This window comes from Cherax quadricarinatus, chromosome 88 (assembly GCF_038502225.1).
Source record: "Cherax quadricarinatus isolate ZL_2023a chromosome 88, ASM3850222v1, whole genome shotgun sequence".
Lineage (NCBI taxonomy): Eukaryota > Metazoa > Arthropoda > Malacostraca > Decapoda > Parastacidae > Cherax > Cherax quadricarinatus.
Window position 1 is genome coordinate 1,315,313 of NC_091379.1, and position 26,241 is coordinate 1,341,553.

At 37.9% G+C, this 26,241-nt stretch overlaps 1 protein-coding gene and 1 long non-coding RNA gene across 20 annotated transcripts; one reads left to right on the forward strand and one right to left on the reverse strand.

Moving 5' to 3' along the window:
* Nucleotides 1–356: 356 nt before the first annotated feature.
* On the reverse strand, nucleotides 357–26,135 carry LOC128698577 (quinone oxidoreductase). Of its 19 annotated transcripts, none has more exons than XM_070103826.1 (9): nucleotides 26,025–26,135; nucleotides 21,239–21,357; nucleotides 13,482–13,634; nucleotides 11,553–11,719; nucleotides 7,973–8,061; nucleotides 7,238–7,443; nucleotides 6,484–6,579; nucleotides 5,096–5,188; nucleotides 357–3,743 (listed from the first exon to the last, which is right to left on the reverse strand). In XM_070103826.1, the coding sequence occupies exons 2-9, from the start codon at nucleotides 21,350–21,352 to the stop codon at nucleotides 3,669–3,671; spliced, it is 993 nt and encodes a 330-aa protein (XP_069959927.1). In that variant the 5' UTR covers nucleotides 21,353–21,357; nucleotides 26,025–26,135; the 3' UTR covers nucleotides 357–3,668. The 19 variants fall into 19 exon arrangements, with proteins under 19 accessions (XP_069959927.1, XP_053646858.1, XP_053646862.1 ...); XM_053790883.2 differs by lacking the exon at nucleotides 13,482–13,634 and adding an exon at nucleotides 17,804–17,956 and having other exon boundaries at nucleotides 26,025–26,126; XM_053790887.2 differs by lacking the exon at nucleotides 13,482–13,634 and adding an exon at nucleotides 17,804–17,956 and having other exon boundaries at nucleotides 26,031–26,054.
* LOC128698579 (uncharacterized) lies at nucleotides 9,933–20,781 on the forward strand. The gene is made up of 2 exons (XR_008408485.2): nucleotides 9,933–10,098; nucleotides 19,803–20,781. It is a non-coding gene; the product is annotated as an uncharacterized lncRNA (long non-coding RNA).
* Nucleotides 26,136–26,241: the final 106 nt, after the last annotated feature.

The window sequence follows — 26,241 nt, forward strand, 5'->3', positions numbered from 1 at the left end:
GTAGTTGTGTCAGTAGTGTCAGCAGCAGTGGCTCCTAGGATATAATTTTTAAGAAAACAAAGACTCCCAGGGCATAATATGAAGATACGAGGTTTCTGGGGTCAGCCAAGTACAGTGGTACCTCGGGGTACGAACAGTTGAAAACTCAAAAAATTATGTAAGTGTATTTATGTAAGTGCTTTTGTAAGTGTATTTTTGGGGGTCTGAAACTGATTCATATAATTTACATTATTCCTTATGGGAACAAATTCGTTCGGTATTGACACTCGAACATCCTTCTGGAACAAATTAAGTTCGTATCCCGAGGTACCACTGTACGTACTATGTACAAATCTTGGAAACAAAAACAAGGACACTGACAATCAGTATTTTATTGCAATAATAATTTGATAAAATATACAAGAAACAAACATTAGTAATGTACAATTTTTATTGCTCAGGAACTTTCTTAATGACTTCCATAGATTTATTCTATAAAAAAACTCCTGTGTTGTTTCTAAATTTCTTCCAGATTCTGCTGCCCATCTTCATTCTATATGCTTTATTTTCTTATGCATTACCAATTTATGAATATTTCGTACTTGCTCAACTTTTTCAGGTTAGGTTAGGTACGAAGGTTAAATTAGGTTAAGGTAGGTAGGAAGGTTAGATTAGATTAGGTTAGGTTAGGGGTAGGCAGGAAGGTTAGATTAGGTTATGTTAAGGCAGGCAGGAAGGTTAAAGTAGGTAGGAAGGTTAGATTAGGTTATGTTAAGGCAGGCAGGAAGGTTAAAGTAGGTAGGAAGGTTAGATTAGGTTATGTTAAGGCAGGCAGGAAGGTTAAAGTAGGTAGGAAGGTTAGATTAGGTTATGTTAAGGCAGGCAGGAAGGTTAAAGTAGGTAGGAAGGTTAGATTAGGTTATGTTAAGGCAGGCAGGAAGGTTAAAGTAGGTAGGAAGGTTAGATTAGGTTATGTTAAGGCAGGCAGGAAGGTTAAAGTAGGCAGGAAGGTTAGATTAGGTTATGTTAAGGCAGGCAGGAAGGTTAAAGTAGGTAGGAAGGTTAGATTAGGTTATGTTAAGGCAGGCAGGAAGGTTAAAGTAGGTAGGAAGGTTGGATTAGGTTAGGTTAGGTTAAGTAGGTTACATAAATGTAAACATATGGAGGATCAAACCTCCACCACATCTTGCAGTGAATGACCTATGTGGGTTTAGCACTTAACACAAATGAAAAAAAAAAAAGCATAAATGTACATAAAAACTATTTAATCACATAAGTAGATTAAAAATAATGCTATGCATTTGGCAGTTAAGTGTCTTTGCAAAAATGCTAAGTGTTGTAATCTGCAGATTTTTCAGGCATTTTACGAGGACAGGTTGAATGGTGCGTGCTGACGACCATGATATATTTGTCAGGAATGAGGTCCTGACATGGGTCTTATTCAAATGATGGCCCTTTACTGGCTCCCAGATATGATTGGTGATCAACAAGAGGGGGTACTGATAATATCCGTGATGGGGACCCAGCAGATACCTGCTGTCCCTGTTCACCTATCAGTAAAATGGGTGCGTGGGAGTTAGTCAACTGGTGTGGGTCGCATCCTGGGACAAAATCAGCCTAGTTTGCCCGAAATGCTTTGAATAACAAGGTTTTCATTGTGTATGTACTTGTAGAAATAAAAATTATTATTATTATTCAGTGGATGATTGTAGTCCTGTGATAGTGATAACACACTTTCTATAGTGAGGGCAGCAGGTTTTCTTGTGTACATGTGGTATACCAAGTAGTACTTTAATGTCTTAAGTCCAGTGTTCTTGAAAATAATACTACTAATAATACTACTACTACTACTAATAATAATCTACTTCTATAAGTACATGATACAATGTATATACAGTAGACCTAGCTGACATCGGTGCAGAGCATTTTGGGCAAATTAGGTTAATTTTGTCCCCAGGATGCATCCTACACCAATCAGCTAACACCCAGGTACCTACTTACTGCTCGGTGAACAGGGACAGCAGGTGTCTTAAGGAAATACACCCCAATGTTTCCACTAATACCGGGGATCGAACTACAGACCTCCATGTGTGAGCTGAGTGCGCTAATAACTGTGTCTGTCTTCTCTAAGACACTCTTGATCTCACCACCACCACTGTTTGATGTGCAGTGGGTACTGATAATGACTTTTTGCATCACCACTTTAGTGAATTCTGCACCTTTCAACTCTCTGTATGTTTTCCCAGTTCAACTTAGAACTGCATATATTGACGTACATGAAGTATTACTGCATTGATGGAATACAATAATGACAAAATGCTAGTATTGTATTCTTAAATAATATATATTTTTTAACACACTGGCCAACTCCCACCGAGGTAGGGTGACCTCTAATAGTGTCTTGCCAGAGGAAAGCCAATACTACAGTATAGTCGCCCTTCCAAACTGCAAATATCCTCACATCTATAACATTCAGCAGTGGAGGAATGTCTCAATATTCCCAGTTCATAATTCCAGTTTCAAGCAAATAACACATTCATAGATTTTTTTTTTTACTCTTTTTGTAACTTAACCCCCTGCCCCCCCCAACAAAGGCAGAGTGACCCAGAGAAAGCAAAGACTATCACAATTTCAATGACCCACCAAAATGCGAGAGCCACACCCACCCAGCCTAGATACAATATATTTAGATTTAGAAAGGATATATGTTGTGTATCTTTATACGTATATGCTTCTAAACTGTTGTATTCTGAGCACCTCTGCAAAAGCAGTGATAATGTGTGAGTGTGGTGAAAGTGTTGAATGATGATGAAAGTATTTTCTTTTTGGGGATTTTCTTTCTTTTTTTGGGTCACCCTGCCTCGGTGGGAGACGACCGACTTGTTGAAAAAAAAAAAAAAATATGAAAACACTGGTTTGGTAATCAAGTTGTGGATGAGTGGAACAAATTCCAGAGCAGTCATTGAAGCAAAAACCTTGTATAGCTTTAAAAATAGGTTAGAAAAATACATGAGTGGGTGTGACTTAGACTTTCCTAGCATGGACCAGTAGGCCTGCTGCAGTACTCCTTTATGTTCATATGAATGGATAAACTGATTGCCAGAGAAGCCATAATCAATAAAAAAAAAAAAGAATTATGCACACAGTACTATTATATAAAATATTTTATTGATTAAAGGATATATTAACTCATAATGCTTACACAATAGGATAGAGCATATTATGATGCCCTACATGGTAAAACATGTAGATAAGAAAAATACCAGTGACAATAGAATATAAAACCTGAGCGCTTTCATGCGCTTACACACATCCTCTGTATGATCCTCATGGGTTTAACGTTTTGTTTTGATTATAATAAATTCACTGGTGTTTTTTTCATAACTGCAATCAAGCGCTTCATTGTGATTTCTTCCATGCATAGATAAATGGTTCAAAGAACCGACAAGTTTATAAATTAGACACAGTTCCACAATAAAGCTACCTAAGTGTGGCACAAGTGTCTAATTCATCATGGTAAAGTATGAATATAAATCTGCACCATAAACTACAACAAGAAAATAATGCAGCCAAAAGTAAATTCTGAAGGACTGATTCTATAAAATACCTGCCCACTTGAAAGATATGAAAAACTGCTATAAAATCCTGATACAGCAAGTAATGCTGCATCACATCACTGTATTAGTGTGTTAGTCTTGCAGCTTCACCACAAGATTCCCTTTGGCACCTTTGGAGTTTATGATGTCGTAATGAGCTTTGCCAGCCTGTTAAAGAGAAAATAAATGATCCATAAGAAGACAATATTATTATTATGCTTCAGCACAAGGAGTGGCAGAAATATAACTTGGATCCTTCAGTACAAGGAGTGGTGAAAATGTAACCTGGATCCTTCAGTACAAGGAGTGGTGGAAATGTAACCTGGATCCTTTAGTACAAGGAGTGGTGGAAATGTAACCTGGATCCTTCAGTACAAGGAGTGGTGGAAATGTAACCTGGATCCTTCAGTACAAGGAGTGGTGGAAATGTAACCTGGATCCTTCAGTACAAGGAATGGTGGAAATGTAACCTGGATCCTTCAGTACAAGGAGTGGTGGAAATGTAACCTGGATCCTTCAGTACAAGGAGTGGTGGAAATGTAACCTGGATCCTTCAGTACAAGGAGTGGTGGAAATGTAACCTGGATCCTTCAGTACAAGGAGTGGTGGAAATGTAACCTGGATCCTTCAGTACAAGGAGTGGTGGAAATGTAACCTGGATCCTTCAGTACAAGGAGTAGTGCAGACCTAATTGGAACACATGTTCTCTAAAAGTAACACAGAATTACATGTATGGGAGGAGCAATAAACCTATTGGGATTATTCAGAACTCAGGGGAATGGGAGACATTCAAGTTTGATTCAAGGAAGGGCAGATCCAATCCCTTGAATCAAGAGCCCCTCATGAGCAACAAGGAACCTCCCTCAACGGGCCAGTCAAATAAACACGGTGATAGTGGTTTATAATCAAGGACTCGGGAAAACCAACATTGTGGCATGATGATGACATTGGTTTATTAGTGGTTTATGTTTATATCAGCCTGGAGCAACACAGAGCAAATGGTTTATATTTTATGCATAGGAAACAGCGTTGTGGCAAGGTGGCTATGTTGGTTTTTCTAAAATGATTATAAATAATTCTATATGGCCAGTCTGAAGCTTCTTTAAACAACATAGCAAAGATGAAGACCAGATTGTATTTCATGAAGTGCTAAACCCCTGCGAGTCATGAAGCATGAGGCCCGTACCTCATGCTTCATGACTTGCAGTCAGTGGCTTAGTCAAGAGACCAGGCCATTATCAAGGGCCCTGTCTCTGACTGGGCCATGATCAGTGGTCAAACAGTAAAAAAATGAACTAGTCAACTAGCAAAAAGATCAACTGGCCAACTAGCAAAAAGATTCAACTAGTCAACTGGGAAAAAAGCTCAGCTAGTCAACTAGCAAAAAAGATCAATTGGTCAACTAACAAAAAAATCAACAGGTCAACTAGCAAAAAGATCAATAGGTCAACTAGCAAAAGGATAAAAGACTAACAGAAATAGAAGTGATCTTCATCTCATGGGATTATACACTAGCTTACCTCCTCTAAAGTATAAACCTTGTCCACAACTGGCTTCACCCACCCAGCCTTCACACCTTTGACCACTCCGGCCGTCAACTCATCCCATTCGTCCTACGGTGGGTGGAGAATAAAGTAAGCAACTTAGGACAAAGTAAACAATAATTCTACAGTACCAAGAGCACCTTCAAATCAAAATAAATAAAGGTAATATTTATGAAGGGATTCAAGGAAACTGGTCAGCAGGACCTGAGTCCTGAACTGCAACATTCTCATTTCCCCTAAAGGATGCTGCAGTTCAGAGGGTCATCTCAACTGTGATGTCAGGATGCATCTGGCAAGACACTGATTGGATGAATGACAATGAATGTGTTTTCTCTTTTGGGTTACTCTGCCTTGGGGGGAGATGTGACAATATCAGTGTAAGCTCTTCATGGGGATGTGGAGAAGAATCCTTCCTCTGTAAGCCATGCATGTCATAAGAGGTGACTAAAATGGAGCAGAAAGGGGCTAGTAACCTCTTTTCTTGAATAAATTAATAAAAAGAAAAACTTGAAACTGTTTCTTTTTATTTTTTGGGGTCACCCTGCCTCAGTGGGAGATGGCCGACGTGTTAAAAAATATATACAGTGGACCCCCGCATAACGATCACCTCCCAATTATGTAAGTGTATTTATGTAAGTGTGTTTGTATGTGTATGTTTGGGGGTCTGAAATGGACTAATCTACTTCACAGTATTCCTTATGGGAACAAATTCAGTCAGTACTGGCACCTGAACATACTTCTGGAATGAAAAAATATTGTTAACCGGGGGTCCACTGTATTAGTGATACAGTATGCAGAGTTAACCCATGAATAACCAATGAATTTAGCTACCTCTCTTTTTTTGTATATTTAAGAACTCTTACTTAATAATCCATGTCTAGGTCTAGGTAGTGTGTAAGCATTAGTATTAGTCTGCCTGGAATGCACTGCATTGTAGTAGATTTCTTTTGTGCCTAACACTATTTTATTACATGTAAACTACATCTGTATACTGCAGAAAAGAAATAAATTTATTATTTTTTTTTATTAATACATTCACCATTTCCCACCGAGGCAGAGTGACTCAAAAAAGAAGAAACACTTTCATCATCACTCACTCCATTACTGAATTATCAGAGGTGTGCCTACACTTGAGTTAAAAAAAAACTGCAGCATATTGTTTTTATTATTATTATTATTGAATGACCTCTATTATTATTATTGAATGACCTTCAGTAAAAACGCTGTACAGCATAATCAAATCACCTGGATTACGAGACATATCAAGTCTGGAGTTCGACTGTAAATCTTTCTATAAACATTGCAGTTGTTGAACAAGTGTTAAAAGGTTAAGTTACAGTTAAAAAACCAAAGTCAGTACGTACAGGTGGAGCAGTAGCGAGCGCCATGCCAATCACAGAGCTCTCAGTTATCATGAGGTTCCTTGGGTCGACAGAAACAGTGCCACGAGATCCAATTACCTGAAGGGGGTAAACTATGCTGGTAATTCCTAAATTTATTGTGTATGAATTCTTGGAGACCATATATATAAGCAATTAATTAATTATTGCCATTTTAGTCTTAAGTTTTCCCAAAATACTCTGCATGACAATGGGCTTTCTGTATGCACATCTAAATGTCACCCATCTCTGTACAAACATTGTATCATGCTGAAATAAATATTATTATTTATATCATTATTATTATTATTAAAGAGAATTATTATTATTATTGTATTCAAGGTGGTGAGATAAACATGGAAAATAATCAGGCTTGATCCAATGAAGGGGAGATAGCTCAATAATCATTAACAGTAATTTTTTTTTTTTCAACAAGTCGGCCGTCTCCCACCGAGGCAGGGTGACCCAAAAAAGAAAGAAAATCCCAAAAAAGAAAATACTTTCATCATCATTCAACACTTTCACCTCACTCACACATTATCACTGTTTTTGCAGAGGTGCTCAGAATACAACAGTAAAAATAAAACATTCAATAAAATATTCAATAATAATCTACAGTAATCAACAATAATCAATCAATAATCAACAATAATAAAATATTAGTGGATCTAGAGCCCTTCACCAGTATCACATAGCCTCCCTCCTCCCTCCTGCTGAAGAATGTAAGAACGTCACTCACAATAGTCCGTCCCTGTGGCTTCACCAGTGTGAGGTCCTTGCCAAGGTTGACATTGGCCAGCATCTCAAGAATGACATCAAACTTTTCTCCACTTTGAATCTGAGAGATGTAGTTCTTATCACGGTGGTTAAACACCTCATCCGCACCGAACTGTGTTACCAGATCCAAGCCTTCCTGGGTGCCAGCCGTTCCAGCTACATACATCCCTGAAAAAGGATAATAATAACAATAATAATAATAATAATAATAATAATAATAATTATTTCTTCATTTACATGTGTAAGGTATACAGGCATAGATGACATCAATGGCATATTATACAGAAAGCCCCTTGTTATGCAGAGCATTTGTCTTTTCACAATAAGTGCCTTTTTTTAAACATTCAACAGACCCATCCATCCACTGTTACTTCTAAAAATGTTTGCAAAATTTTCATTTCATTTTTGTTACAGATTAAGCACTGCCACATCCCATGAATGTGGAAAACAGGGTAAAGATGATAAAAGAGATGAACACACAATGTCTAGGTTTTATCAGTGATGTATAGTGACAAGCAGTGTTTCAGTCTTAATCTCCAAAAAATTCAACAAAAAGCAAAATCATATAAATTACACACTCTCAAACTTGAAAAATTAAACATGAGTTCTGTGATACACACATGATTTTTTTTACAAAAATTGACTGATAAAAAGAGTGCACAAATCATAATACTGCATATGAGTCAGGGGAACATACCATGAGCCTTGCCTATCTGCACGGCTGCCAGACCAACAGCGCCACTCGCTCCATGGACCAACACTCGCTCACCCTTCTTGGCATGGGCTCTGTTAATTTTAAGGGCAAACAACAGTAATCAATTTCACCGAGATTCATCAATTTACAATTTTTTAGAAATACAGTGGACCCCCGGTTTACGATCAGCTCCCAATGCGACCAATTATGTAAGTGTATTTATGTAAGTGCGTTTGTATGTGTATGTTTGGGGGTCTGAAATGGACTAATCTAATTCACAATATTCCTTATGGGAACAAATTCGGTCAGTACTGGCACCTGAACATACTTCTGGAATGAAATAATATCGTAAACCGGGGGTCCACTGTACTTGTTTGCTTGTGTGTATTATTCGTATTGCCCAAATTTGTTGTATGTATACCTTTAATGTCCTTATATATAAGCAAATAATAATTAATGCCACTGTAGTCTTAATTACATTAGTCTTAAGTTTGCCCAAAATGCTCTGTAAATAAAGATGTTTTTGGACCCTCGAATTTCATCATCCCTTTTCTGAATGTAAAATTATATTTATTCTCTATAAAATGTTTTTTTTTTGTTGATACTTTTGGGTGTCTGGAATGGATTAATTGAATTTACATTATTTCTCATGGGAAATATTAACAAAAAATACATTTTATAGAGAATAACTATAGTTTTACATACAGAAGAGAGATGATGAAACTCGAGGGTCAACTGCCATTGTACAAACATGTATCGTGCTGAAATAAAATTATTATTATTATTATTATTATTATTATTTGACTGACTATTCAACAGAATGAAAGATTGTTCGGAACTTGAGGAAACAACTTCTCTCCTCATAACAACAAACTAACATCCAATTATGGGTAGATGTTGATCTTAGCAAGTAAGTGAATTTATTTAGGTACAGGTACACATAAGTACAATTATCATACATAGTAACATATGTGAAAAACGTTATCTATGGAGGCAAAGAAGGGAATGTATGAAAGTATAGTAGTACCAACACTCTTATATGGGTGTGAAGCTTGGGTGGTAAATGCAGCAGCGAGGAGACGGTTGGAGGCAGCGGAGATGTCCTGTTTAAGGGCAATGTGTGGTGTAAATATTATGCAGAAAATTCGGAGTGTGGAAATTAGGAGAAGGTGTGGAGTTAATAAAAGTATTAGTCAGAGGGCAGAAGAGGGGTTGTTGAGGTGGTTTGGTCATTTAGAGAGAATGGATCACAGTAGAATGACATGGAAAGCATATAAATCTATAGGGGAAGGAAGGCGGGGTAGGGGTCGTCCTCGAAAGGGTTGGAGAGAGGGGGTAAAGGAGGTTTTGTGGGTAAGGGGCTTGGACTTCCAGCAAGCGTGCGTGAGCGTGTTAGATAGGAGTGAATGGAGACGAATGGTACTTGGGACCTGACGATCTGTTGGAGTGTGAGCAGGGTAATATTTAGTGAAGGGATTCAGGGAAACCGGTTATTTTCATATAGTCGGACTTGAGTCCTGGAAATGGGAAGTACAATGCCTGCACTTTAAAGGAGGGGTTTGGGATATTGGCAGTTTGGAGGGATATGTTGTGTATCTTTATATGTTTATGCTTCTAGACTGTTGTATTCTGAGCACCTCTGCAAAAACAGTGATAATGTGCGAGTGTGGTGAAAGTGTTGAATGATGATGAAAGTATTTTCTTTTTGGGGATTTTCTTTCTTTTTTGGGTCACCCTGCCTCGGTGGGAGACGGCCGACTTGTTGAAAAAAAAAAAAAAAAAAAAAAAAGTAACATATGTGTAAATTACCCAGAATAACCCCCAAAAAAGTCAGACAAAGTGATTTATTTCCATTGAGATCCTTGTTATTTCTATGGGGTCCCTGTAATTTCCATTGGGGTCCTTGTAATTTTCATTGGGATCCATGTTCTTCAATTTCAATTTGAGAATATTTAATTTTAGCTACTAGAGTAATGTATGTACTGTATACGCTTTGTTTATTATTACAGGTCTGCCTGGAGGGTCTACCTGGAGGGTATTCCAGGGATCAACACCCCCGTGGCCCATGTGTTTCTCCAGAGTCTAAAAAGCCTTAAACTGTATAATGAAAATGTGTCAGTTAATTCAGTGTAATAATGGAAAGAGGTTGTTGTTCAATTTCTAAAATATAATTTTTAATTTGCAAGCAAAATTTATTAATGTAATTTTTTTTGTTTTCAATTTTTTTATTAAGTTTTCATTTTTTTCATTTAAAATACAGCCTCTCTTCACTTAACGACAGAGTTCTGTTTCTAAGACCATGTTGGTAAACAAATTTGTCACTAAGTGAGGAGCATGCTATAATGGTAGTGGGTTTGTGTCAACCATCTTTGATATTGTTTTAGTGTCACCTTTGCACCATTTATAACATTTTTGGTATACACCTACCATCCGACTTACGACCAAGTTCGGTTCCGAGAAACCGGTCGTAAGTCGAAATGGTTGTAAGTCGAACTTTACTACTGAATATCAAGAAAGCATTTTTGTAATGACTTTATTTTATTGTTTTATTTTGGTATTTCATGTATTACTTTAATTTTTATGTTGTTAGTACTGTATTTTATACTGTAAGGTTTAGGATAAACACTGTGTACAACACAAATAGTTGTTTATTTCCCAGAAATTTAGCATAAAAACACGGTCGTAAGTCGAGTGGTCGTAAGTCGAGCAGGTCGTAAGTTGGATGGTAGGTGTATTTTTAAATGTTTATACAGTAGTGTACTGTATATTGTAATAAAGAGAATAGAGAAAATCAGCTGTAATATACATTACTTAGGTAGGCATACTGGTCAGAGAGCCCGTTGTATGTCCGAGTCGTCCGTAAACGAGTACGTCGCTAAATGAGGAAAGGCTGTATAATATAACTGGAAATTATTCAGACATTCATTTTTGTAACTGATTTCTTGTTATGTCTTCATCAGATCACAATATACGAAGAGAGATTCGGAAATTTTATTTCCTCATTTGGTTTTTCAATTTGTAGGCCTCACAGGGGCTGCATGTAATTTTTTTTATTAACACATCAACCATTTCCCACCAAGGCAGGGTGACCCAAAAAAGAAGAAACACTTTCATCAATATTCACTCCATCACTGTCTTGCCAGAGGCACGCCTGTAATTAATAACGAGTAATGATGCTGGCATCTCGGAGAAATTAAAATATTTGATATTGAGCCTTCCTAGGTCATTTAAAGCCTATTATTGGTAAGTAATAAGCATGCCATACTGAACATAGCTATTATAATTTTTAAAAATAAAAAATACTGAAAAAGTATCTGTGACGGGAATGATGTCGGCCTAAAACTGAGCATCAGAATCGACAAAAATTTTAGCACTGTCCCATCTCTACTTATGAGCTTTGAAATTATAGAAGAAAATTTGATGAGTCAGTCAATCAGAAACAATAGAGAGTTTTTCATTCATGGAATTGTCTGTTATTGTTACAATCATGGCACAAACACTTTCTCTATCCACCACATATGCCATTACCTATCCCCTCCCCCCATTAGTGCATTTCATCCAGGATTTACTGTACAGTACTTACTTTTGGAACAAAGCCCGGTAGGCAGTGAAGTACGGGATGCCTAGGCCAGCACCCTGGAGAAAAGTCAGCTTCTCATCTAGAGGAAAAACTCGCGACTCGTCCGCACAGGTGAATTCAGCCAAGGTTCCAAACTGTGAGTTGTACGATGAGAAGACTCGATCTCCAGGCTGTGGGGAACAACAAATGATAGATTACAAATTCGTATGCCGCCAACACATACAAATACAGATGCTCCTCACTTTACGATGGTTCGGCTTACGATATTTCGACTTTATGATGGTGCAATAGCAAAGCACATACAGAACTGTACAGTATTGTACATTTATTGATGGGATAAGCTTGTATTCATTTATTTACTCTTCAATACTGGTAGTGCCTCTCCTCACTGAACGATGGAGTTCTGTTCCTAAGACCACGTTGGTAAACGAATTCGTCGCTAAACAAGGAGCATACTGTAATGGTAGTGGGTTTATGTCAACCATCCCTGATATTGTTTTACTGTCACCATTGCACTATTTATAACATTTTTAGTATATTTTTAAATGTTTATATAGTAATGTACTGTATATTGTAATAAACAGAATAGAGGAAATCCGCTCTAATATGCATTATTTACGTATGCATACTAGTCAGAGAGCCCGTCGTAAGTCCAAGTCGTCGGTAAATGAGTACTCTGCTAAGTGAGGAGAGGCTGTATTTAATTAGTTACAGTAATTGTTTATTTACTTACTCAGTGACAGTATTTATTTACTTATTTATTTAGCATATCATATTCATAATCAACTTACGATATTTTCAACTTACGATGGGTTCATCAGAACGTAAACCCATTGTAAGTCAAGGAGCACCTGTACAAGTTTATTTCCACATGATACAATGTTTATACAGAAATGGGTGACACTCGAGAGCATGTCAAAAGCCCATGGTTATACAGAGTATTTTGAGCAAGCTTAAGCCTAACTTTAGACTACAAGGGCATATCATTGTACATGGTTATAAGAAATAATTAGTTGGGTTATAGTCTAGCAAGTTTATACATACTATCTTTCACATCAGTTGACATGAGTTGACTTTATGGCTACTATGTCATACATTAGATGACATTAAATTCACAAACTTGAGTTCATTTCAGTACAAAAACTCAAAAAATTAATTTGGGCAACTGAAAGCATTATCTGCTATGAATAAATTGTAATGAATACTTGTCAATGCTCAATAATAACCCATGTGGTGACAAACTCGGAAAATTAATTGGTCTGTACGTTTTGACCCTTTGTTGGGGTCCTCTTCTCTGTACTGGACTGAAGAAGCCACTGGCTGGTGAAATATTTTTTAATATAACGATTCCCAAATGTTGCACATGTGTCTCATTCTTCAACTTGTCAGTTTTCTAAACCATTTACATCACATAACATCTTTCTGTTTACACAAACAAGTTGTTTACTCAGATTCAATAACATCGTTTTGTACTGTATCAATGCGGTGTCCCCGAAGCTCTACTGCTAGAGCACTCGGCTCAAACAATGAGGTTCAGGGTTCGATCCCCGGTACGGGTGGAAACATTAGGATGTGTTTCCTTAAGATACCTACTGTCCCTGTTCACCTAGCAGTAAAATAGGCACCTGGGTGTTAGTCAACTGGTGTGGGTTGCATCCTGGGGGCAAAATTGACCTCATTTGCCTGAAATGCTCTGCATAACAAGGGGCTTTCTATGTAGTATATTGCTGATGTCAACTATGGTCTGTATACATTGTACATGGACTTGTAGAAATAAAGATTTATTATTACTATTTTTAATAAATTATACTACATTACAATAAAGTGCAGAGATGACTTTCTGTACTTTTAACAAGTTTGGGAAAGGATTTAAAAGTGGTCACCCTGAAAATCCTGCCAATAACATGTTAAAAGTTGCAACTAGAAACACACCTTGAATTTAGTGACACGAGACCCAATACTGTGGACCATGCCAGCTGCATCTCTACCTGGAATATGAGGTAACTCGGGCAGCTTGGCATACTGCCCACCACGAATGTACGTATCAACTGGGTTTACTCCGCTGGTGTGCACTTTAATCAGCACCTGTTAACATGGGGGTAAATATGTTAAGACCTTCCTCGAACATGAGAGCCATCTACAAGAACAGATTTTGTGGCCTAACTTGAGCTCGTGATATTTACAGTTATCGGTAAAATATAACCAGATTTAATGCAACATCTGAAGGTACAAAACTCAATGAGATGTCATCATCTCTAGAAAATATCCGAAATAACATTTTTATTTTTCGACACACCAACTATGTATAGCCCACGGAGGTAGGGAGACCTAAAAAGAAAAACAAAGGTTTTTCCTTTTTAAATTTAGTAATTTATACAGGAGAAGGGGTTACTATCCCCTTGCTCTTGGCATTTGAGTCACCTCTTATGACATGCATGGATTATAAAGGAAGAATTCTTTTTCACTTGCCCATGGAGGAAATAACATTACAATATTGTTTTTCCCACTCAATGGCCACCTCCCACCAAAGCAGGACGACCCACAGAGGAAAACACATTCCTAAGTAATTTACACATACAGTGGTACCTCGGGATACGAACTTAATTCGTTCCAGAAGGCTGTTTGAGTGCCAATACCGAACAAATTTGTTCCCATTAAGAATAATGTAAATTAGATTAATCCATTTCAGACCCCCAGAAATACACTTACAAAAGCACTTACATAACTACACTTACATATTTATTTTTTTTTTTTATTATCACACCGGCCGATTCCCACCAAGGCAGGGTGGCCCGAAAAAGAAAAACTTTCACCATCATTCACTCCATCACTGTCTTGCCAGAAGGGTGCTTTACACTACAGTTTTTAAACTGCAACATTAACACCCCTCCTTCAGAGTGCAGGCACTGTACTTCCCATCTCCAGGACTCAAGTCCGGAAAATTTCCCCTTCCCCACATAACCCCCAACCCTTGAGCCCCACTATCCTCAAAAAATTTCACTGCTTTCAGTAACCACCTCCCTACCCCTTGCAACCCCGCCACATTCCCCCCTATCCACCCGGGGTCATACCCTTTTTCCAAAACCAAAATGCCACAAAGCCCCTTTACCCCATCTAAATACTGTTCATTTTATATGTTTCACTGAAAAACACCTGGTCCACACACCCTCTCCCTTTTCCTAAAGCCTCCTTTTTCATCTGCTATCCTATTCGGGCCCTTTCTCTTTTAAATTTTTCTTTCCCAAATTTTAACTCTTTTCCCTACACTTTTCCAGGTACACCAAAAGACTTATCCTCATAATTTTTGACTTCTTTTTTCCCCTTTTTTTTTATACAAAGGAACTAATGGGGCCTCTGCCAATCCCTAGGAAAAAAATTTCTTCCCCTACATTTTTTAAAACAATTTTACCAACCACTCCAAAAATATATCCCCACCTGCTTTTAACATTTCTTTTCTTTTTCCCAAACAATCCGGGTGCCCTTTCCCCCTTTTATTTTACCTACTGCCTCACTTTAAATTCCCCACACCACAACTGGCCCCTTCCTCACCCTACAAAATGATTCCTCCCCGCCCCCCCAAAACGGAAAAACCCAGCTTCCCCATTTCATAACATTTAAAAAAATTCCTTAAAAAAATTCCTTCCATCCTCCCAAACCCCTAACTCCATTTAATAACCTCCTTCCCATTTTTAAATGAAAATCCATTTGTTCTCAGGCTTTCTTAATTTTTTAATCCCACCCCCAAACTTTTTTTTATTTTTTAAATAAAAAATTTCTGGGTAAAAATCTCACCCCACTCTTATTTTTCCCCTTTTTTTTACATTGGTTTTACCAATTTCCCTTTAAACCCCTCTCTTTTTCTCCATATACTTTTTTCCTCCCTTTTCATCACTTCTTTCTTTGTAAAAACCTTTTTCATACAACCCTTTTTCCTTTTCTACTCTTTAATCATCATTCCACCAACCCCCCTCCCTTCCCCCCCTGGAAAAAATTTTCCTGTAAAAACCCCAAAAATTCTGCTGGGAAAACCTAACACTACATTTTTTAAAACCCCCCCCCCTACCTCTTCAACCCCCTTGCCCATGTTTTTCTTAGCCCCTCTATCCTCCAATAGCTGTTTATATCTTACCCTAACTGCCTCCCTTTTGTTTATAAACCCCTCACCCTTCTTCCCCGGGGTTTTTTTCCTTTATCCCATCTACCTTTTTCCAAAAAAATACAAATTAGAAAGTGATCTGATATATCTGTTTCCCCCCCATAAAAATGGGACATCCTGGGAAATCTACTCAAAGCTTTTATCACCAAAACAAACCAAAAAACTACTGTCTTTCGGGGTTTTTATCATATCGTGGAAATTTTTTTATCCTTTTTTTTCTTAAAATATGTATTAATGGAAAAAAACCCTTTTTATACAAAGTTAATCAAAAAGGGCCCCCCAGCCACTGTATGTTAAACTATGCAATAAGATCACAGTAAACAGGTGATATCACAATATACAAAACAACCACTGTGAAAAAATAGTAAACTTACAAGTGCTTTTGTAATTTCCTCACATTATCAAGGACCTGGAGTTTACCTGGAGAGAGTTCCGGGGGTCAACGCCCCCGCGGCCCGGTCTGTGACCAGATGTGAGAAGTCATGAAAGTGCTTGGAAGTTTACAATTTTTTTTACAGTGGTTGTTTTGCATATGTGAAACCATGTATGAAAATTGTATATATGTGTACCTGTACCTAAAATAAACTTACTCATTCCACAACATTCATTCAATCGCCATCTTTCGGCCAATACACTGACATCCCACTCACATTACTCTCCTACTGCAACACCCCCTGATATGGGTGGAAACATTTGGCTCTGGTGGCCTGGTGGTTAACGCTCTCGCTTCACACGGCGAGGGCCTGGGTTCGATTCCCAGCCAGAGTAGAAACATTGGACATGTTTCTTTCCACCTGTTGTCTATGTTCCCCATCAGTAAAATGGGTACCTGGGTTTTAGTCAACTGGTGTAGGTCGCATCCTGGGACACTGACCTAATTTGCCCGAAAAGCGGAGCATAACAAGGGACTTTCTATATAGTAGTATGTCATTGTTGTCAGCTAGGCCTGTATACCTTGTACATGTACAGTGGAACCTCAAAAATCGAACTGCTCCCAACACAACCAATTATGTAAGTGTATTTTTGTAAGTGCTTTTATAAGTGTATTTTTGAGGGTCTGAAATGGACTAATCTAATTTACATTATTCCTGATGGGAATAAATTCATTCGGTAAAGGCACTCGAACAGACTTCTGGACCGAAGAAAGTTCGATATCTGAGGTTCCACTGTACTTGTAGTAAATAAAGATATTATTATTATATTTCCATAAGACACCTCTGTCCATGTTCACCTAGCAGAAATAGGTACTTGGGTATTACTCAACTGGTGTGGGTGGCATCCTGAGGAAAAAATTAACCTAATTTGCCTGAAATGCTCTGCATAACCAGGGGCTTTCTATATAGTATGTCACTGATGTCAGTCAGATATAGTCTGTATAAGATGTATCATGTACTTGTAGAAATACGAATTATTATTATTATATTATTATTATAACCAGGATAAAGCAAAAATATACTAACTCTTTAAGTATAGATTATTAAAAGCTAATTCAGGCTCCCCTTCAAGTGTTGCATTAAAACCTGTTAGAGGTTATATTTGTCTGACATTATTACCATAAATACTGAAAAACAAACAAACGAAAAAAAAAAAAAAGCTCCAGAATTGGACTTAAAATCAGCTCTCTTGTAAATTTTCTACATAGTGCAATTTTTTTTAAAATAAGACTGAAAAATTACTTCCAAAACTGAGTAGCATGTGGAAAAGCCTTCATAGTACAGTGGACCCCCGCATAACGATCACCTCCGAATGCGACCAATTATGTAAGTGTATTTATGTAAGTGCGTTTGTACGTGTATGTTTGGGGGTCTGAAATGGACTAATCTACTTCACAATATTCCTTATGGGAACAAATTCGGTCAGTACTGGCACCTGAACATACTTCTGGAGTGAAAAAATACCGTTAACCGGGGGTCCACTGTATATGCTATTCTAATTCTGAAGTACGCTTTCAACTGCATTTACAAAAAAAATCACTGTATATAGAAACTTTATAAGAGAGCTGACCTTGCCAGTAATTTATTAATGTTACTCCTTGTCGCTGGCATGCTAAAATCTGTTCTTGTGATGCCTCTCAGATCTCATGATTCAGAATTTTTACCTTGAAAAGAGTAACATCCTTGCCTACTGCCTCCACTACACCTGCTCCATCTATTCCTGGGATATATGGCAGCTCAGGCAGGAACATGAATGCAGCTTGTCGGATGTACGTGTCTACTGGGTTTATTCCTGAAGCATGTACTTTGAATAAGACCTGAAAATATTGTAAACATTCTCAAATCTTCATTATGAATTGCCAAAGCGACTTGCAACTCATTCACAACCTTCAAAACATTATCACATGTCTCACGAAATCATAATAACACGACTCAATTATTATAATCAAGGGGGAAGCGCTAAGCCTGTAGGATTATACAGCACCTATGGAAGGGGGGGGGTGATGTGGAAGGCATTCAGGCTTAATTCAGGGAACTGGAGCACAGATCCAATTCTCTACATCAAGAACCTCTCACCAGCGTCGAGAGTAACACAACTCAAACAAATCACAGAATGGATGGGGTTTAAACCCATGGCATGGCTTGCCATTCCGTGATTTCTTTAACATGTGCATGAAAATATCTTTACATTTTTTGTGTACATTAATAATATGATTACTAAATTTAAAGGGAAAAACTTTTGTTTTTCTTATTAGGTCACCCTGCCTGGGTGGGACACGCCCAGCTTGTTGGAAAAAAAATAATATGCAATAGTACTGATAAATTGATGAGGACTGAGATATGTTAGGTAAAAGGACACAAGTGCAGCTAATATGACATTTTTATTGTGGCAACATTTCGCTCTCCAGGCACTTTCAAGCCGTAACAACTTAACAAAGCTCCTGGAGAGTGAAACGTTGCCACAATAAAAATATCACATTAGCCGCCTTTTACCTAACATATTGTGGGTAATTCTCCCAACATCATGTGTTTAACAATACAGTGGACCCCCGGTTTACGATATTATTTCATTCCAGAAGTACAGTGGACCCCCGGTTAATGATATTTTTTCACTCCAGAAGTATGTTCAGGTGCCAGTACTGACCGAATTTGTTCCCATAAGGAATATTGTGAAGTAGATTAGTCCATTTCAGATCCCCAAACATACACTTACAAACGCACTTACATAAATACACTTACATAATTGGTCGCATTCGGAGGTGATCGTTATGCCGGGGTCCACTGCATGTTCAGGTGCCAGTACTGAACGAATTTGTTCCCATAAGGTATATTGTGAATTAGATTAGTCAATTTCAGACCCCCAAACATACACGTACAAACGCACTTACATAAATACACTTTTACATAATTGGTCGCACTGGGAGCTGATCGTAAAGCGGGGGTCCACTGTATTTCATTACATGTAAACTACACATTGTATACTATACAAAAAAATAAAAAATTTTATTTTGATCATTAGAGAACTGAGACAGGTCAAGGGCAAAAGATTGAACTCTTTCAATCACAGCTAAGAGAGAGAACACTGTTTGTGAACTCTTCAAGGCTAAGGAACTGAGCATCTTAAATTACCTCTCCACTTCTTCCATTATCCGCAGTATAAGTCTCCTCTGCGTTGGAGTGAAAAAGGGCTGATGTACAGTTTGAGTTTAATATGATTATTATGCACCCCATACCCATCCTGTGGGCGGTAGTCAAAGGATTACAGAGGTACATAATGGGTCCAGGGGCTGGGCCCCAAAGTTTTGATAGCTAAACAAGGTACAAAGGTAATGGACTCCAGGTAGATCTGGTCAGAGGCAAAGCACTTGGGCAATAAATACACGTATATGCAAGTATTGTGTGAGTTCATGAGCATGTTAGATAGGAGTGGAGGCAAATAGCTTTAATGACTTGACGTGCTGTTGGAGTGTGAGCAAGGTAACATTTATGAAGGGATTCAGGGAAACTAGTTAGCCGGACTTCGAGTCCTGGAGGTGGGAAGTACAGTGCCTGTACTCTGAAGGAGGGGTGGAAATATGTTGCAGTTTTTAACTGTAGTACAGACACTCCTCTGGCAAGACAGTGATGGAATGAATGATGATGAAAGTGTTTCTTCTTTTTCAGGTCACCCTGCCTTGGTGGGAAACAGCCAGTGTGTTTCCTTGATGCTGCAGAGAGATGTCATGTTGTCTTTAACAACCAGGCAGGCAACATCCGTGGGCACACTATGGTAGAACTGGTGGATAGAGCCTTACGTGCCAGTTGGACTCATAGTAAGGGGCTAGATACCTAGAATCAGTCAACTTTTTGAGTTGCATTCTGGGTGAGGCCTTACAAAGGACCCTACTTGAAATAGATCATACTACTAGACTCTCTTAGATTATTAACCCCTGAACAAACTCTTCTTCCATTTCTGAATACAGTGGACCCCCGGTTAACGATATTTTTTCATTCCAGAAGTATGTTCAGGTGCCAGTACTGACCGAATTTGTTCCCATAAGGAATATTGTGAAGTAGATTAGTTCATTTCAGACCCCCAAACATACGCGTACAAACGCACTTACATAAATACACTTACATAATTGGTCGCATTGGGAGGTGATTGTTAAGCGGGGGTCCACTGTATAGTAATAACTGTAAATTAGTAAATACAGTTGAACCCCAGAAGTCATATGCATTGTAGTCCACATGATTTAATAATGCATTCCTACTGAAGGCCATTTCATGGATAACTTCATTAATTAATTTTTTAATGCTCCTTGTCTTTGTGCTCGGCACACAGCCCTTCAACTGTTGCTCGGTACACGACCCTTAAATTGTTGCTTGGCACATGATCCTTAAATTGTTGCTTGGCACATGACCCTTAAACTATTGCTTGGCACATGACCATTAAACTGTTGCTCGGTACACGACCCTAAATTGTTGCTTGGCACACAACCCTTAAATTGTTGATCAGCAAACAAAATCTAAATTGAAAAAATAGGACTCTCTAGAAAATGTGCTGAGTATACCTTATGAATGTCAATATTAAACGGTCCAAACGTATATATACGTTCTCTCCCATAGTGCCCCAACTTTTTTGAGAAAAAAAAAATAATTTTTTTAATAAGAACAAAGAGCACATGGTACCCAGGCATCCTCAATTATTTTAATATGGCGCACAGTGAGTGCGCACACCCATTCTCTCATGTCTAGGCGACTCAGGCTTATCGTGGCAATGTTGAATGTATGACAAATAAAACGTATATATACGTTTGGGGCACTAGCGATAAAAACGTATATATACGTTTGGACCGTTTATGGGTTAAGCAGATTAGAACAATATTAATAAATATTGGTCCAATTTTTTTTTAAAATACCTAAAGTATGGCATGTGAAATTTCCTAATGTCTGCAGCTCTTGTATTTACATCATGTCTGAGAACCAACTTCCCAGTGAATTACAGGATTCACTGTACCCAAACAGTCATGTTATCTGTGCAAAAAAGACTTTAGTGAAAACACTGTAATTTGTCATATTGTCTCATACTGGTATTTTAAATATTAACACCTGTACACTACCTGTTTATCACCAACGGAGGGTACTGGAAAGTCGTTCTCGATCTTCATTTGCTCCACCCCTCCAAATTGACGTACAATAACTCCCCGCATCATGTTGGCTCTCACGCTGCTCATTTAAACTGCAAAGAAACAATACCTCTGATGAGGTTTGAGAGTTTTTCCTACTTTCCTACACACCGGCCATCTCCCGCTGAGGTAGGGCGACCCAAGAAAGAAAAAAACGCATTCGCCATTACTCGCTCTATCACTCTCTTGTCAGGGGTGTGCTGACATTACAGCTCAGATGCCCCCTCCAAACTGTGCTATCCGCACCCCTTCTCCAGAGTACAGGCACTGTACTGTACTGTACTACGATGAAGAGTACCACAGTCTTGAGCAACTGATTACCTCATTTTTTGTATATAGTTCTACATTCTTCACATTATTTCCTTGTATTGTATTGTATTGATAAAGCCACTGGATGATGAAATGTCTACAAATAAAGAAACCCAGATGTTGCACATGTGTTTTATTCTTCATTTTGTCAGCATTAGATGCCATTCATATACTACATGGAAGACAGTGCCCATTGCCATAATGCCAAAGACATACCACATTTTATGGTGAACAAAACGCTCTGGTGTCGTGGACGCCCCCCCCCCCCCCCCGTAATTCTGACTGGCTATAATTTTGGAAAAAAAGGTACGTACTGTACTTCGGTCTCCAAGTTGCCAGGTAAATTTTCGAGACTATTTTTTTGGGGGGAAAAAAAAGGCGTATTTAACCCTTAAACGGTCCAAACATATATATACGTTGACGCGCATAGCGCCCCAAACGTATATACAGTGGACCCCCGCATAACGATTACCTCTGAATGTGACCAATTATGTAAGTGTATTTATGTAAGTGCGTTTGTACATGTATGTTTGGGGGTCTGAAATGGACTAATCTACTTCACAATATTTCTTATGGGAACAAATTCGGTCTGTACTGGCACCTGAACATACTTCTGGAGTGAAAAAAGTTCGTTAACCGGGGGTCCACTGTATACGTTTTCTTTGTCATTCATTCAACATTGCCACAATAAGCCTGAGTCACCTAGACGTGAGAGAATGGGTGTGTGAACTCACTGTGTTCCATATTAAAATAATTGGGGATGCCTGGGTACCATATGCTTTTTTTTCCTTTTAAAAGAAAAGATTTTTTTTTTCCTCAAAAAATTTGGGGCGCTACGAGAGTGAATGTATATATACGTTTGGACCGTTTAAGGGTTAATGCCATAAAATATTGTAAATGTCTGACTAAACAACTGAAATTTTAATCTTATATGACTGGCCTGTTAACTCGAGGACGCCCCCAATTCTGATTGGAGGGGCGTCCTCGACACCAGAGCATCAAGCTCGCTGTAAATTACGGTACGTATACTGTGCATTCCAAAACACTGCAAGTTTACCAGATTATTCTACTGAGGAAAAACATAGAAACATTCACTTTGATTTCACAAACATTACTGCTTTATGCTGGCTTGTCTACAAACTCTGTTAAAATTATTATTTTTGGTCTTAACCAGAAAAAATTCAGAAATTCCAATTATTATGTGACTGCATTATAAGATATATAGTATACTACATTATTTCTATATGATTACATTATTTAAGAAATAAGAAACTTTATTTTCACAAGTAAAATAGAAGAGTAATATAAGTTTAATACTGCGGACATTAATACGGGCAACAGCCAGCAGTAACAGCCTGGTTAACCAGACCCTGATGTACCATGAGGCCTGGTCTCAGACCGAGCTGCAGGGGTGTTGACCCCCGAAACCCTATCCAGGTAATGAAGAAGACAAGTTAAGTTAGTGAATAAGTTTCCATTTGGGTTCCTTACACATTTAGTTAGTTGTCTGTTGTAGTAAGTTGTGTGTAAATTAACCGAGGAAAACCTAATAATCTCAAACACTAACTTATTTCCAGAGGTTGCAGAGGAAGCTTTTATTATAGCATAAGATTTTGCTTAGATTTTTAACCCCAGAGGGTTAATCACCCTGGATAATCCAAGAAAGTCAGTGCGTCATCGAGGACTGTCTGTCTTATTTCCATTGTGCGTGTTAGATAGGAGTGAATGGAGACGAATGATACTTGGGACCTGACGATCTGTTGGAGTGTGAGCAGGGTAATATTTAGTGAAGGGATTCAGGGAAACCGGTTATTTTCATATAGTCGAACTTGAGTCCTGGAAATGGGAAGTACAATGCCTGCACTTTAAAGGAGGGGTTTGGGATATTGGCAGTTTGGAGGGATATGTTGTGTATCTTTATATGTATATGCTTCTAAACTGTGTATTCTGAGCACCTCTGCAAAACAGTGATAATGAGCGAGTGTGGTGAAAGTGTTGAATGATGATGAAAGTATTTTCTTTTTGGGGATTTTCTTTCTTTTTTGGGTCACCCTGCCTCGGTGGGAGACGGCCGACTTGTTGAAAAAAAAAAAAATTATTGTTATTATTATTATTATTATTATTATCATTATTATTATTATTATTACAGTGCTTGGGGAATGTGAGGCAATCAGATATGATGTAAGGAAAAGAAAAGCAGTGTTAATTCCTTGGATAAAGAGCCCTTTGTCCACTAAATTTAATTCCTACAAGTAAAGCCAAGTAAGGTCCTGTGGCTTAGTTGACAGCTCACTTGCTTCACACACTGAGTGTCTGTGGTTCAATCTCCAGCATGGGTGGAAACATAGGCATGTTTCCTTACACCTGCTGCCCCTGTTCACCTAGCAGTAATAGGTACCTGAGCGTTAGCCAAGTGCTGTGGTCACAGCCTGGGAAACAAGATTAAAGGACCCAATGGAAATAAGACAGTCCTCAATGACACACTGACCTTATTAGGTTATCCAGGGTGGCTAGCCCTCTTAATAAAAATCCAAACAAAATCCTCTGTTATCTTACCTAAGTCAATCAGCACCATTAGAAGATTTGGTCATGACTGAATGTTGTGACTTATTTCCATTGGGGTCCTTTATATCTGGTAGATTTGAGCAATAAAATATAGTTTGCAGTTTACAATGCTGAGTGGGTATTAAACAGAGATAGCACTGTGTGTGTAAACAGTAAGAAACTCAAAGAAACATAATGAAATCAATCCTAAAATAATGTAATGTAACTTAACCTTACTCTGTGAGTACAATTTCAACACTCACTCTGACTGTCTCTTAGACACAATATTTTGTTAATTGACTTCGATATGCCATTCCTGCTAAAAAATAAAATATTATATGTGCAAACAGTGTGAAAATTAACCAAATATAACGAAACCAGTCCTAAAATAATGTATTATAACTTAACCTAACTCACCTGCCACTACAATCTTAATACTCACTGTGACTGTCCTGGACACACAAATGTTATTTTACTTTTAACATGCCACTCCTGCTAAAAAAAACAATATTATATGTGCAAACAGTGTGAAAATTAACCAAATATAACGAAATCAATCCTAAAATAACATAACTGAGCAGCTACCACAATCTTAACACTCACTGTGACTGGCCTGGGCACAAATGCTAATTAACATGCCACTCCTGCTAAAAAAAAATAATATTATATGCACAATTAATGTTAAAATTAACCAAATATAAGGTAATCAAACCTAAAATAACGTAATATAACTTAACTGAGCTGCTACCATAATCTTAACACTCACTGTGACTGGCCTGGACACTACTCTGTTAATGGACTTTGATATGTCTCTCCTGGTAAGAAAAAAATTATAATTTTTCGCTTATATCTCCCAAGATAACAATTTGTTAGGGAAATAACTGACCGTAAGTAAGTTTATTCAGGTATGTACAAATATAATTATATAAATTGTCATATATAGCAATGGAAATGTCGCTTTTTCTGACTTTTTATGGGTTATCGTGGGTTCTCTACATATATGCTATATATGATAATTTATGTAACTATATTTGTGTATACCTGAATAAACTTGTGTAGAGAACCCAGGATAACCAAAAAAAAAAAAAAAGGCAAAGTGACTTATTTCCATTGGGGTCCTTTATATCATGATATAACAATTTGTGATATCCACCAAGCAAATATTAATTTTTATTTCTTTATGTGGTGCAAAAATAATGTAGCTTACATGTAATATAACATTGGTAGGCATAAAAAAGACTAGAAAAAGGCATTTTCGGGTTAGTAAGTCAAAAAAGTCACTTTGACTTTTTTTTTGGTTATCCTAGTTAATTTACACATGTTACTATGTATGATAATTGTACTTATGTATACCTGTACCTAAATAAATTTATTTAATATCCCTAATGGAAATAAGTCACTTTGTCTGAAAATTTTGGGTTATCTTAGGTAATTTACACGTTACTGTATATGATAATTTGTGTAGCTATTTATGTACCTAAATAAACATTAGTATGTTACCTTAAGACACCTGTTGTCCCTGTTCACCTAGCAGTAAGCAGGTACCTGAGTGTTAGGTGACAGGTGTGGGTCGCATCCTGGGGGACAAGAATAAAAAACCCGGGGGTGGGAGGAAATAAGCCAGTCCCCTGGTGACACACTGGCTTCCCTGGGTTATCCTGGGTACCTAACCCTCCCCCAAGGGTTTAATAAACCCCCAACGAAGTTTTATCTTATCTACAGCACAAAGAAGACCCTGGGTAAGTAGGTACCATCAAGCCAGACACTATCAGTAGAAATATTCGTCACGTGAGGACTGAGGAGGATAATTCAGACTAACTTATCCTGGGTAATTTACAATATGTATGATAATTGTACTTATGTGTACCTGTACCTAACGACCCCTCAAGGAAGGTTCCTTGATGTTGGTGAGGGGCTCTTGATTTAGGGAATTGGATCTGTGCTCCAGTTCCCCGAATTAAGCCTGAATGCCTTCCACATCCCCCCCCCCAGGCGCTGTATAATCCTCCGGGTTTAGAGCTTCCCCTTGATTATAATAATAATAATAATTATAATAATAATAATTATAATAATTATAATAATAA